This window comes from Oncorhynchus mykiss, chromosome 21 (assembly GCF_013265735.2).
Source record: "Oncorhynchus mykiss isolate Arlee chromosome 21, USDA_OmykA_1.1, whole genome shotgun sequence".
NCBI classification, from domain to species: Eukaryota; Metazoa; Chordata; class Actinopteri; order Salmoniformes; family Salmonidae; genus Oncorhynchus; species Oncorhynchus mykiss.
Genome location: NC_048585.1, coordinates 39,731,146 through 39,746,296, shown reverse-complemented (window position 1 = coordinate 39,746,296; position 15,151 = coordinate 39,731,146). Strand labels below are relative to the sequence as shown.

General features: G+C 40.3%; 1 protein-coding gene across 3 annotated transcripts; it reads left to right on the top strand.

Annotated features, from left to right (window-relative positions):
• The first annotated feature begins 846 nt into the window (after positions 1-846).
• LOC110500380 (serine protease HTRA3) lies at positions 847-14,667 on the top strand. Of its 3 annotated transcripts, none has more exons than XM_021577715.2 (9): positions 978-2,087; positions 9,823-9,922; positions 10,168-10,390; positions 11,698-11,892; positions 12,062-12,094; positions 12,342-12,537; positions 12,732-12,789; positions 12,884-12,979; positions 13,228-14,667. In XM_021577715.2, exons 1-9 carry the CDS (start codon positions 1,667-1,669, stop codon positions 13,394-13,396), a joined length of 1,491 nt encoding a protein of 496 aa, XP_021433390.1. In that variant the 5' UTR covers positions 978-1,666; the 3' UTR covers positions 13,397-14,667. The 3 variants fall into 3 exon arrangements, 2 of the variants coding, with proteins under 2 accessions (XP_021433390.1, XP_021433391.1); XM_021577716.2 differs by having other exon boundaries at positions 997-2,087; positions 12,423-12,537; XR_005038597.1 differs by lacking the exon at positions 13,228-14,667 and having other exon boundaries at positions 847-2,087; positions 12,342-12,607; positions 12,884-12,955.
• Positions 14,668-15,151: the final 484 nt, after the last annotated feature.

The following is a 15,151-nucleotide window of genomic DNA, read 5'->3' as shown; positions in this document are numbered from 1 at the left end:
GGTTCACATTAACCACTTTTTATTTTACACACAGAGACTGATCATGTAGATCATATTCTTTGTTGTTTAATTATTTAAAACCTGCATTTTACCCTGCAGGGATTTTTTGCATGTTTCAGTGCAAAACAAAAGTGTCACCTGTTTTGGGACCTCACCAGTTTGCATCCCTGCCCATTAACGGCCAGCACAATGGATACATGTGACTGGAACAAGGGGTCCAGTGTTTCCGAAAAGTGCTAGGAGTGATTGACATTGAGTTTTCAAATTAACATACCCACTATGGGCCGTGGTATAAAGTAATGCACTATACAGGGGATAGGGTGCTATTTGGGATGCATCCCATATGACTTGGTGGACACCCTCACTTATCTACCATGACAAACATTTATTAGCTCTAACCATGTTATGCCCATTCCCCTTAGAGAGAGAACAAGAGAACAAGAGAGAGAGAGAGGGAGAAAGAAAGAAAGAAAGAGAGAGAGAGAGAAGTATGTGCTAAAAACAGAACCACATCTGCCATTATGTCGGTACTGGCTGGTCATCTTAATTTGTCCTTAAAAGGGGTACTTATAAAAACATGGTACTATACAGCATGTGTCCTAAATGGCACATAGGGCCCATAAGGCTCAAAAGTAGTCTGCTATATAGGGAATAGGGTGCCATTTGGGACGCATCATGCACTCATTCACATCCAGACTGAGGAATGGATTACTTAATGTTTTGAAAAGTAAAAAAATAGAATGTGTCAGATTAGTCACTAGCTGCATGGATGCCCATGTTGTTTGACAGAGACCCAATCATTTACATCAATATTTCAACACTTTTTTGGGCCCCCATGTATAATATTGTCCAGGTTGTGTTGCTACTGACAACAACGTTAATTTCCAAGTCATGCATCTCAAGGTATGATGACAACGTTCATGCTAGATATGGTAAAGAGTAGACCGAAGAGTTATGCGTGGTCAAGAGGGTCCAACGCTCCGCCTCCTGGGGTCGCGTTTTTATTGTCAACGACCTCCTACTTTGCGGAGCTACTTTGGCTTAGTTTATTAATTCGACGATTTTAAAAACAAGCACACATAAAACTTGAAAAAGACAAATAAAACCATCGAAGATAACACACAATAAAGTCTGGGATTTATTTCCATTGTTGTCCTCTTGTGACATGGTGGTTGGTCAAGATCACTTGCGCTTTGGAGGGGCAGAGCCAGACCAGACGCAACGAATGATATTGGATCTTCAAAAAACTGAAAAAACAAAAGGCACAGCACGGCTGTGCTGAGACTCATTGGTGTTCATTGCAAATATAGCGCCAGCCAGTGCATCGGTTAGACGCACAATAACGGCATATTTGGGATCAGTTTCCACTACTTTGGGATAACGTTTCCCATTTAATCTGGATCAACAACGGGCGGCTGCATATGAGTTGAGAAGTTTTCAGTTTTAAGAAAATCCCGGATGTCTTCCCTGCAAGCGTAATTTTATATCGACAGTCTTGTGAAAGAGATGCGTAAAAGTGTGGAGTGTTGCTCGTTGTTCAATCTTCCCAAATTACCGGCGACCGTTTTACCACGAACATGACCGTGTAAATACTTAGCCTAATATTATTTGTTATTATTTTATAGTTTTTATTTTCTCATATCTCCACTGCACTTGATCGCAAACGATGCAGGTCCTACTGTTTGCTACGGTTCTTTACTATATCGTGAACTTCGTCGGGGCTGAGCCCAAACCAAAATGCTCAGAGCGGTGCGACGTGAGCACTTGCCCCAGCCCTAGCTGCGCGATGGGGTACGTTCCAGACCGATGCAACTGCTGCCTGGTTTGCGCCCAGGGAGAAAGCGACCCATGCGGGCGTAAAGATGACCTACCCTGTGGTGATGGACTCGAATGCAAGCACCCGGCCGGAAAGCGGCTAGCCAAGGGCTTTTGTCAGTGCAAGTTGGGTCACAAAGTTTGCGGCAGTGACGGCGTTACCTATGGGAACGTGTGTCAGCTGAAGGCGCAGAGTAGGAAGGCTCTGCAGCAAGGGCTGCCTGCCGTCACCTCCGTCCAGAAGGGACCATGCGAAATCAACAATAACAAAGGTAAGTCATTTGTGTCTAAAAATAAAACAACAATAACAGTTGCAACATACAGGCATACTGTAGCTCATCATTAATCAGTAACAGCAGAAATGTATGGGCTGCAAACACTGTTGCACTTCATGCAATAGACATGGATGGATAATTTAATAGATGTTTATATATAGTGCACTACTTTTTTGGGGGGGTCAATGCACTATATAGGGAATAGGGTGCCATTTGAGACATAAATATAGTATAGGCTAGAGGAATATAATTAGCAACCACTAAACACCTCCTTTGTCAAAAGGGGAAGACAGCAGACTGTCTGGGTCGTTAAAGTTAAACCCTACAACTTTGCCCCTAGACACTGACCTGAGGCCAGGTTTGTGTTTCTCCAAATCATTTAGTTTAAGATTGGGGGAGCGAAACTGATCACCGTAATTATTCTCAGCCAGACTCCCTATAGATTACAGTCTCACACGATGACCAGCCACTGAATGACTGAGTTCACTCACTCAGAATGTAATGTTTGTTTTCCTGTCTATTTTTATCAGCCTTTCCTGTGTTATTTTTTCCTCCTAATACCCAGCGAAAACAAAAGCGTTTAGTGTGAAAAGACTGAAAAAATAACACAAGTATTATTGTTGTTATCGTATGTGCATTGTAGTGGCCATTAGGTAAAATAAACATGACAGTAAATGGGGACAGTAGACAAAAAACATAGTTGGCACATCCTGATGTCCACTACAGAGGACATTTATTATTGTTATTTAGCTCTTATTGTTATTTAGCTCCTATATAATGTTAAAATTACAGCTAGCACATTTGGTTCCTTAGAAGTGGCTTCAATGTAAGTTTTTGGTTTCCCGTTGGTTCTGGGATCATAACTGGTAAAATGTTTTTAAAAAAAATAATGTTCTGAGAAGTGAAAATGGATCTCGCTCTGGGCATGTTCATTTTAGGTTGCAGGGAGGTTCTGAGAACGTTTTACTATGGTTCCCTGAATGTTTTCCTGGGAGGTTTTATTAACATTCTGAGAACTACAATTATGTTATTTGAATGTAATTAAATAACATTCTAAATGTAAAGGTTATTTGGAGGTTTTTGAATAACTTCCTTAAAACTTTCACTGAATGTTTCAATAAGACTGCTAGCTTAGGTTAACTGTTTTGAACAAGCACAGATAGGACACATGGAAATCGCATTAATCATGCAAACACATTTATTTTTTACTGTGGCATGGCATCAGTGAGATTCAAACACTATTATATTCTGTTCTCTATCCATGGAATTAGTCTACTGCACCACCAGGATGGAGCTAGCATGCCATGGTTTATTTTAAACTTATACAAAGCTGTTCATTTTAGTCTTTTCAAACAGAACCCATTTCAAAGGAAACTTTAAGATCAGGTGCGGCTAGTTAGTGGGTGTGGCCAACACACCTGAACACACTTAACAAGATAAGAGGTTAGAGAGAATTTTGTTGACGCTGAGAACGGAATGTATATGTTTTTAAACAACATTCTTAGAACGTTTTTTGAATGTTACTAATGTTTTCTTGTGTTTTTTTATGGAAAGTTTTCTTAAATGTTCTGAGAACACGACTTTAAATATAACATTAAGGAAACCTGCAGAAAACGCTATGCTGAAGTACTGATATTCCCACAGAAGAACGTTGTTTCTTAATGTTCTCTGAATGTTCTGAGAACATGACTTTAAATAGAAAGTATAACATTCCCACATAACATTCCCACAGAAGAACGTTGTTTCTTAATGTTCTCTGAATGTTCTGAGAACATGACTTTAAATAGAAAGTATAACATTCCCACATAACATTCCCACAGAAGAACATTGTTTCTTAATGTTCTTGGGAACAATTTGAGAACGTTGCTTTAAATAGAACCATAAGGAAACCTGTAGGAAACATTATGCTGAAGTATTGAAATTCACACAGAGAACATACCCAATGTCAAAGCAGTTTTGAAAACGTTCCTAGAACATTACCAAAAAAATTAAATAATTTAACTATTTTTGAACTTTTATGAAGTGTTCCGTTAAAGTAATAAAATACCAAGAAAATAACGTTATTTTGTCAAGTTAAGAGACCATTCCCAGAATGACCATTCCGAGAATGTTGGGGGAAGTTTGATTGCAATACAACAATAGGATAACAACGCTCTCACCAAGCCCTAAGAAACACATGGTTGTCAGAACGTTATGTGCTAGCTGGGACTGCTCAGTAACCTCACCAAACTATTCCTGAGATATTTACGTATAGAAAAAATCTGAATATCAAACTCACAAATATGATAATTACACAATTACACACACTTACCATAAAATTGCTGGGTCTCAGGAGGTTATAGGCATTTCCTGGCCAAAGGTGGCAGTTGCCTTGGTTTCCATTCAGAACGTTTTCATAATGCCACTTCATAATGCCCAAGAAGCCGGTATTTGGAGGATATATTGGCACGGATGTTGCAAACCGTATATGATATGATACACACTACTGTTCAAAAGTTTGGGCTCACTTAGAAATGTCCTTGTTTTTGAAAGAAACTCCGGGATGCTGGCCTTCTAGGCAAAGTTCCTTTGTCCAGTGTCTGTGTTCTTTTGCCCATCTTAATCTTTTATTTTTATTGGCCAGTCTGAGATATGGCTTTTTCTTTGCAACTCTGCCAAGAAGGCCAGCATCCTGGAGTTGCCTCTTCACTGTTGACGTTGAGATTGGTGTTTTACGGGTACTATTTAACGAAGCTGCCAGTTGAGGACTTGTGAGGCGTCTGTTTCTCAAACTAGACACTCTAATGTTCTCTTGCTCAGTTGTGCACCGGGGCTTCCCACTACTCTTTCTATTCTGGTTAGGGCCAGTGTGCGCTGTTCTGTGAAGAGAGTAGTCAAATCAAATCAAATCAAATTTTATTTGTCACATACACATGGTTAGCAGATGTTAATGCGAGTGTAGCGAAATGCTTGTGCTTCTAGTTCCGACAATGCAGTAATAACCAACAAGTAATCTAACTAACAATTCCAAAACTACTGTCTTATACACAGTGTAAGGGGATAAAGAATATGTACATAAGTATATATGAATGAGTGATGGTACAGAGCAGCATAGGCAAGATACAGTAGATGGTATCGAGTACAGTATATACATATGAGATGAGTATGTAAACAAAGTGGCATAGTTAAAGTGGCTAGTGATACATGTATTACATAAGGATGCAGTCGATGATATAGAGTACAGTATATACGTATGCATATGAGATTAATAATGTAGGGTAAGTAACATTATATAAGGTAGCATTGTTTAACGTGGCTAGTGATATATTTACATAATTTCCCATCAATTCCCATTATTAAAGTGGCTGGAGTTGAGTCAGTGTCAGTGTCAGTGTGTTGGCAGCAGCCACTCAATGTTAGTGGTGGCTGTTTAACAGTCTGATGGCCTTGAGATAGAAGCTGTTTTTCAGTCTCTCGGTCCCAGCTTTGATGCACCTGTACTGACCTCGCCTTCTGGATGATAGCGGGGTGAACAGGCAGTGGCTCGGGTGGTTGATGTCCTTGATGATCTTTATGGCCTTCCTGTAACATCGGGTGGTGTAGGTGTCCTGGAGGGCAGGTAGTTTGCCCCCAGTGATGCGTTGTGCAGACCTCACTACCCTCTGGAGAGCCTTACGGTTGAGGGCGGAGCAGTTGCCGTACCAGGCGGTGATACAGCCCGCCAGGATGCTCTCGATTGTGCATCTGTAGAAGTTTGTGAGTGCTTTTGGTGACAAGCCGGATTTCTTCAGCCTCCTGAGGTTGAAGAGGCGCTGCTGCGCCTTCTTCACGATGCTGTCTGTGTGAGTGGACCAATTCAGTTTGTCTGTGATGTGTATGCCGAGGAACTTAAAACTTGCTACCCTCTCCACTACTGTTCCATCGATGTGGATAGGGGGGTGTAGTACACAGTGTAGTACACAGCGTTGCACGAGATCTTCAGTTTCTTGGCCATTTCTCGCATGGAATAGCCTTAATTTCTCGGAACAAGAATAGACTGACGAGTTTCAGAAGAAAGGTCTTTGTTTCTAGCCATTTTGAGCCTGTAACCGAACTCACTAATGCTGATGCTCCAGATACTCAACTAGTCTAAGAAAGCCCATTTTTATTTCTAATTTAATCAGAACAACAGTTGTCAGGTGTGCTAACATAATTGCAAAAGGGTTTTCTAATGATCAATTAGCCTTTTAAAAGGATAAACTTGGATTAGCTAACACAACGTGCCATTGGAACGTAGAAGTGACGGTTGCCGATAATGGGCCTTTTTACGCCTATGTAAATATTCCATAAAAAATCTGCCGTTTCCAGCTACAATAGTCATTTACAACATTAACAATGTCTACACCCTATTTCTGATCAATTTGATGTTATTTTGATGTGCTTTTCATTCAACAACAAAGACGTTTCTAAGTGACCCCAAACTTTTGAACGGTAGTGAATATGCGTATGACATTGGCATATGATGATATGGTATTATTCAGTCTAATACTATACCAACATATGAACCCATTTAACTTACAACGTGCATTTGCACACAAGTCATTGAGTTATTCCAGCTGGAATGCAATTTTAACTCATCAGCATTCAGGATTAGACCCACCCTTTGTTTAAAAGAATGTACCACCATTGAGATTCTATTAAATTACTAGAGGGGATATGTCATCAACTCAAAGTTCCATAATGGGGCAAAAATGGCAGCCATCTCGGTCAGAGAGAAATCCAAAAACCAGTTTAATTGAAATGAATGGCAGTAGAGGCATACGTAATGCATTCCTTGCTTTTACTTTTGCAGGAAAATAAAAGTTAGGCATGTGATGTCTTAGAAATTGTGTAATGGAATTATAGTCAACCTAAAATATTGTCATATCATTATAAATAGAGTTTATACAGGTTTTATACCAATTTTCTCTATAAATAGCCTCAAAATATATATGTATTTGTAGGATGAAAATAATAAGATATAGTTTCTCGTACACCGAATTCATTGAAAGATAGGCCTTTCAAATTGGGCAATTATTTGACCTGACCCAAATAATACTTTCTCACTAATGAGGGAAACAGAATTGGATTGTAATGTGTGGCATAGACATCACTGTTTACCTAAGGATACTTTACAGGAAGCAGGAAGGCCTATGACAAATTATGGCATATCCGATTTGTCTTGACTTTGATCACAAGAGGGCTTAATGGTGTGAGGTACTTTTAAAGCATGTAGCAGACTTGGGTTCAACTACTATTTGAAATCATTTTGACTGTGCAATTGGGCTTGATTGAGCTTACCTGGTGCAATGGAACCAATAGATGAGTTTGAAAAATTGAAAGACCCATGATCCAAGATTGAAAGACCAATGTCTGACTGAGTCATGACTGAGTACATGGAGTTTGTAAGAAGAGGGATAAGGATGACTGACTGATGAGATTTCTGCACCTAATCTGATCTGCTCATTGGACGAAATCATCCATGAGCCAGTTAGAATGAAGGGCTTTGTAGAGAACTCACACATAAAGATTTGTGATTGGTGGCATTTTATCTGAATTTCTCCAATAATTGGCCAATTACGTTCCCTTTAACTAAACTGATCATTGCCAGTGCTGTATTACAGTGTGGGATTGTTGAGTTAGGAGTAGAGATATCTTTAAGTAGTACTAGGAGAGGAGTACTGTTTACATGTTGTTTTTACCTCTCAGATCTCACGTACTTTTCACTTGCCTCATGTCTCAGTCTATATGGCTATGTTTAAACAGGCTGGCCAATTCTGATCTTTTTCCACTAATGGATATTTTGATCAGCCATAATAATTGGGCAAAAGAATTACTCACTCTTACTTCAGTCAAATACTATATCATCATATGAACCCATTCAACTTACAACATGTATTTCAACACAAGTCATCCTTGAGTTATTTCAGATAGGCCTACTACCACTTTAGACTAAACCTAAAATTATCTTGTCATTATCATTAGGATGGGCTGGCCTTCAGGCTAATGACATGTTTAGTATCTTCAAACTGTTCTTCGATCAAAAAACACATTTTCCAGAGTCATCTCAAAGCTTTTTGGCCACCACTCAGGATAATAGTAGCCTGTAGTCCCAAATGTGTTTGTAATGTTTTGTTACTCTCATATGGTTATTGTTGACAAAACAGCACAAACAAATCTGGGAGCAGGCTAGAATAATGGCCGAGTTGGGTTTTTCCATGGTTACTGTCAAGATTGTGCCATCCACTGGTTTGGTTTTCTAATGCTTGGTTAGCCAACTGAAGAGGGCCAATTTGTAGCCTAGTGCTGAAATATGCTCTTCTGAGATTCCCCTTTGCTTGCATGTTTAATTCTACACTCCCTTACCCAACAATTTACAATTGGTTAGGAGGATGACCATAGCCAAATATTTGATTAGCAAATGGATAGGATGTGTTGGGAATAGTTCTAAAATGTAGAGCCAGATGTAGAGCCATGTAGAGTCTAAAATGTAGAGCCAGATGTAGAGCCATGTAGAGTCTAAAATGTAGAGACAGGAGTTTTTCCCTGACCATGTGACCTGACTAAGAAAAACTCTGGACCGTAGTTATAGAACGTTTTTCCTGAGCAGGTCATCTGTGCAGGAAAAACTCCTGGCCCTGCTAACACTGCATGAGATGAATAGGAGTAACTGAATGGACATCATGCTTTTCATATTTAGGTCACTAGTACACTGCCAGCTAGTTCCAGGACAGAGTGTGTTGTTTGTCTGCTCTCTAAAATCAGCTGTGTAACCTGATTGTTTATACGAGCCAAGGCGATCATAGGCACGCACACATGCATGCACACATGCATGCACATACACACACACACACACACACATAGCCAAGGCAGTCTAGTCACAGGAAACCACGGTCAGCTGAGGAGAACGAACGCCAGCCAGCGGAGCAGACCGCCATGTGCTGGAAATAACCGACCGTAATTAACATTAGTTAACTGCAGCACGCCACACACACAAGCACACACACTCACGCACAGGCCACTAAAGGCTTTTTCATGGCCCTGAAGGAGCGCAGCCCGGCAAAACTACCCAGCTGTTTTTATTACCAATTTACTGAGGTTCCATGTAGGAATGGGTGGAGTATAGAAAACAAATATTGAAGGAAGTTCACCTAAGAACCTGTACTTGTCGGACTAACAAAAAAAATGTGTTATTGCTATTTTAATGTTGTTGCTGTTCTTGTGGCTATTTTTAAAGTCAAGTTTTTACTGACCACTTGATCAAACTTGAAAACACTCCTGGCCCCAGGGGCGGCAGGGTAGCCTAGTGGTTAGAGCATTGGACTAGGAACCGAAAAGTTGCAAGTTCAAATCCCTGCGCTGACAAGGTACAAAATCTGTCGTTCTGCCCTTGAACAGGCAGTTAACCCACTGTTCCTAGGCCGTCATTGAAAATAAGAATTTGTTCTTAACTGTTGTTCTTTAACCTAGTAAAAATAAAATACTTTGTGACCACTTTTAAGCAGTGCATTTAATAAAAGTGTTACACAACATTATTAAGGCTCATACATGCTTATAACAAGTTATACATCATTATATGTGGATGGTAAAGCGTTTCCAATATATTATTTTCCTGCACATAAGGTTGCAGGTAACATGTTAAGAAGCGATCATACTATTGCTGGAGAGGTGAGAGTGTAGAGGAGTGACTGTATTATATTATTAACATGATTCATAATTCTTCCCGCTAGTATAGGTACTTCACACCCCACCAGTCCCAGGTACAAGTTTAACTTCATAGCTGACGTGGTTGAGAAGATTGCGCCGGCTGTTGTCCACATTGAACTTTTCCTCAGGTACAGTGTGTTTGTGTAGGCAGACTCACACACAATCTTATGTCGTACTACAGTGTGTGTTGTGTCTGTAAAGTATGTGTAATGATGGTTGAACCAAAATAATCTTTTTTATCACATATAACTTACTGGTAGTAACTTCACAACATTGTAGATCTTATGTAATCTCTCATCATAAGCAATAAACACAAAACACATCACAGTAAACTGACCTCTTTTGAGCTCTATATTGACCTCTTGACCCCCAGGCACCCTCTGTTCGGCCGGAATGTCCCTCTGTCCAGTGGGTCAGGCTTTGTGATGTCAGACACAGGTTTGATAGTGACCAACGCCCATGTAGTCTCCAGCGCCAGGCCTGTGTCGGGCCGTCAGCAGCTCAAGGTCCAGATGCACAATGGTGACGTCTACGAAGCGACCATCAAGGACATCGATAAGAAGTCAGACATCGCCACCATCAAAGTCAACCCACTGGTGAGAGGAGTGTCTCAGGATTGGGGTCAATTTTGTTTCAATTCCAGTCAATTCAGGAAGTACACTGAAATTCCTAATCCAATTGGAATTGAAAGGTTGTTTACTTTCTGAATTAGATATTGCGTAAGAGTCCGACAAAAGACATGCTGCTTTTTTGTTTTAGGCGTGTTCTTATGCATAGGCCTATTGTCAGATCTCTAGACCTATTGTTCATTGTACTGAGACATATGCGACAACAATGTTTGTGGTTAGAGGAAGACTGACGCTGAATTTTTTTCAAATGGAACCGTCCAAATACTATGTTCTGGTTCACATAATAGCTGTATTGTATTCTACAATAAGAAGGTCTTACTGTTAAAAACAGGGGGAATAGGAACAAAGAAACAACAAAGAAAATAAAAAAACAGGGGGAATTCCTGTACGTTAATGAGTTGAATAGCTATTTGATGGATGTCATGAATGTCTGAGGTCACAAATAGTTATGACTGATGTCATATCCTGTTTGTGATAGGATTAATCAGGCGTGGTGAAACACAGTTCAATTCAATTCACCCCTGGGTGTAGCTGAATGTTTTAGGCCCAGGTGCATAGACTATGACACGGACCCTACCACTTTAGGGATAAGTAGGGGGATTTTAAGATGGGCCAGTCAACCATATTAAGTAAGTGTTCAATCAAGGAAAGCCCCAAAAGTCTCCAAAACAATGGATCTGCCTACAGAGAGAAAGACCTGAAAGAATCCCTACACAGCCCGGTCCCTCTCTCTTTAACTCTATTTCTGAATCTTACATCACGAAATGAGTCAGAAACATGTATTCTAGTGTCAAAATGTATTACAAAGTTTAAAAAGGATAATTAATATACAAATATTGAAAGCACTAAAAGATGTGCAACATAAAAATATTGTCTCAATTCCGTTGTAAAGTTTATCGACCGTCCCTAACTAGCCCCAGAGATAGGCTATCTATCCAATGTCAAACCAACTTTGTCAAGGTTGCACACCAGCCAGCTGAAGCTAATTGGCGAAAGTAGTTAGATAGCCTAGGCGACTTCAAGACACATATTATCTGGGGTTAGTGACTGTAACTGTGTACTGAATGTACAAACGCTTGCCACATGCAAACACACACACAAGAGGCACCTAAATTAACACCCCCCCCCCCTAGACAACTCTCGCTTGGTGTCAGTCATGGCCGCTGCTTTTCTTAATGGCCAGGCCGAAAAATGTGTCCAAATCAGGAAATTCAGCCCCCCTTTAACGCTTCTCTCCGTCACCCCTCTCTTTCTATCCCCTTCCTCCCTCTCAGAAAAAGCTCCCGGTGCTGTTGCTAGGCCACTCGGCCGACCTTAGACCTGGTGAGTTTGTGGTTGCCATTGGCAGCCCCTTCGCTCTCCAGAATACGGTTACCACAGGGATCGTGAGCACTGCACAGAGAGACGGGAAGGAGCTGGGCATCAGAGACTCTGACATGGACTATATACAGACGGACGCCATCATCAACGTGAGACAATCAATTCTATACAATTTAGCTTCACTTTATTTAAAGGGAAATTATAGCAGACTTCACTTATAACCAACTCAAAAGACTGTCTAGCTGTCAGACAACTACATACACATCCCATTGATTGACTGAATAATTGATTGATTTATTGTTTTTGATATTTTCTCAGTATGGAAATTCAGGCGGACCTCTAGTTAACTTGGTAAGTGTTATGTCGGGCCCCCAACACTTTTTCACGATCTTCACTGTGATTGATATTGAGTAGAGGCAGTAGTGAGACAGCCATAGAGCTTTTTTAAATACACCAGTATGAAAGTATCCCAAGATGGCCATCTTTTTGGTCACGTTACCAAGATATTAATGTCTATTGTAGAGTTCTATTTAATTCAATGGAGCCAGCCCTGTTCTAAAACCCTAATAACCTGTCACCCTGTATTGTCTGCCATCAGGACGGGGAGGTGATCGGTATCAGTTGTGATCCAGTTCCTATTCGTAACACTCTGTTAAGTTGTTTGTCTGACTGCCACCAGGACGGGGAGGTGATTGGCATCAACACTCTGAAAGTGGCTGCTGGGATCTCCTTCGCCATCCCTTCTGATAGGATCACACGCTTCCTCAAGGAATCAATGGACAAGCAGAGCAAAGGTAGGCCCGCACCTCCCCTCTGATAGGACAACACTCTTCCTCAATGAATCAATGGACAAGCAGAGCAAAGGTAACTATGTCGGAGATAGCCAGACAGCTATTAGCTACTGGTATGATCACATTATAATTCAACAAAGCCAAATAATGTATTATTATGTATGTTAAAGGCAAATTATTGTTTTTTTCTTTTAAAGAAGTGAGATCATTGAAGAAACGGTTCATTGGAATAAGGATGCTCACCATCAACCCAGCGTAAGTCTAATGCAAGAATGACACTGTGCAATACTACAGTTACCAATAATTGTGTGTTAAACCAAGACAGACGTTTCTAATTCGTCTTGTGTAGGCTGGTTGAGGAGCTGAAGCAGCAGAACCCAGACTTCCCTGATGTCTCTAGTGGGATCTACGTCCATGAAGTGGTGCCTCACTCTCCTGCACAGAAGTAGGTGGCCTCAGTCAAAGCTACCATACGCTGTGCAAATAGCATAGTTTCCCTGAGAAGGGTCAAGGTGACTTTGTGTGGAAATTTAGCATGGACTATTTCATTACATCTCTTGGTTTTCTTAAAGGAGTCATTTATCACTCTCTTTCATACTTTTAATATCTTTACCCACGTGTCTCTCTTTGCACTATAGCCTTCCTCATTTCAAAATAATGTGTTTTTACCCTCATCCTCCTTTCTACACACAGAGGTGGTATCCGAGACGGTGACATCATCGTGAAGCTGAACGGCCGTCCTCTGCTGACCACAGCTGATCTACAAGGGGCGCTCACGGAGGAGACAGCCCTGCTGCTGGAGGTCAGGAGGGGCAACGACGACCTGCTCTTCAACATCCAGCCTGATGTCATTATGCAGTAACCCAGTAACCATGAAGACATTGACCAGGAGTACTGTATTCAAGATATATTTCTATCGGACCGTTCTGTAAACGTTAGAACGTCACTCATGAACATGCTCCCAGCTGTTCAACATCGAGCCAGACGACGTCTTCATGCAGTAATCACAGCAACCGTGGTGTGGAACCCGTGAGACTGAAAAAGTATACTGACCAAACAAAACAAAACAAAAACTCTGGTTGAGAGCCCTATACACTGATAAAGCTGCCCCTATAGTCACTGACCTAAGATCAGTTTGTATTTGTTTTGGGAGGGTAAAACTGATCCTAACTCGGTGCCTAAAGGGTGACTTTTAACTACTCCGAGCCAAGGGGAGAACGATCAACAAACAAGTCAAGAAACAGAAAACTGTGTTTGTTGGAACCTTGATCTGGAAACAACAGAGACTGACTGACCCTTGCTTGGTAAATCCAGCCAGAAAACTCTCTGGGGTCTGGATGCATTTAGGACTGAATGTTGGAACGCCCAGTGAAATGAAACACTTGATTTTTAGTATTGTTGTATTTGTGTTTTGCATCATCTGTCTTTGTCAAAGCATACCAGCTGTTTTTTGAGACCCACTTACTCCCAATGCAACTGATCATTGGTAAGACAAGTTTAGCATGTAGTTTAATTCAAAGATTTGTCCATTGTTACACTGCTTTTATGGCCTTTTTAAAAAATCTGTTGAACAGAACTTATTTCTGTACATGCGAGTACAGTAGCTATGTGTCCAATGCTTTCCGTTTGAAACCATTCCATAATCAACTGTTAATGTTGTTTTTGGGTCAGTTATACTTTAAAAGAAAGACCAGAATTTGGTCAGAAATGTTCAGTTAGAAGTTGAAAGAAAGACCACATTTTTATTCAACTGGTAAAATGTAAGCAAATGTCTGTTTGAATCTCACTGTTACTGGATTCTTGATGTCTTCTACTATAACCGACCCATTGGGAACACTTTACATTAATGTCCTAAGGGTTTATAAAGGGTTTGTAAAGGTGCTATAAGCAGTTTTATAAACACTTTACAACATTGACCTGTGCTTATAGCATGAATAAATAAATTCCCTTTACAGTCAGTTACTTATATCTTAATCATCATGACTTAAGAACAGACTGAATGTTTACAAATCTGGATTCCTTACCAACAGGCTATGTCAATGGGAGTGATTGTTTTAGTTTTTGCTACTTTATGTAATGTGTATAAAATCAAATAAATTGCTGTGTAGGACGTTCTTGCATTAGATCCAGTGAGACGTGTGTGTGCGTACATGCGTGTGTGGGTGGGATTCCTTTGACGACATTCTGCTGTACTTGGACATGGTTGACGAGGAAGTTAGGAATGTTTACTGCTGCAGGCTGTAAGGAGCTTAGCCTTGTTTAAGTACAATCAGGTTATTGTGGCTGCGCTATATATATAGATATATATATATAGCAGCCAGATATATATATATATATATATATATATATATATATATATATATATATATATATACAGAAAAGGGGGATATATATATATAGCAGCCAGATATATATATATATATATATATACAGACAAGGGGGCATACTTTTCCATCCTCCACCAGCACAATCGGTCATGGGGTAAGGTGAAGATGTATTTATGTTAAGTTAAGGGTTCTAAAAATAGTCGTACACTTTTACTTGTCTTGTCACAGGTCATAAATGTATGTCTAATGTCCTAGGAGGATGTCTGGAAGGAAACTGGGAGAGTTTCATA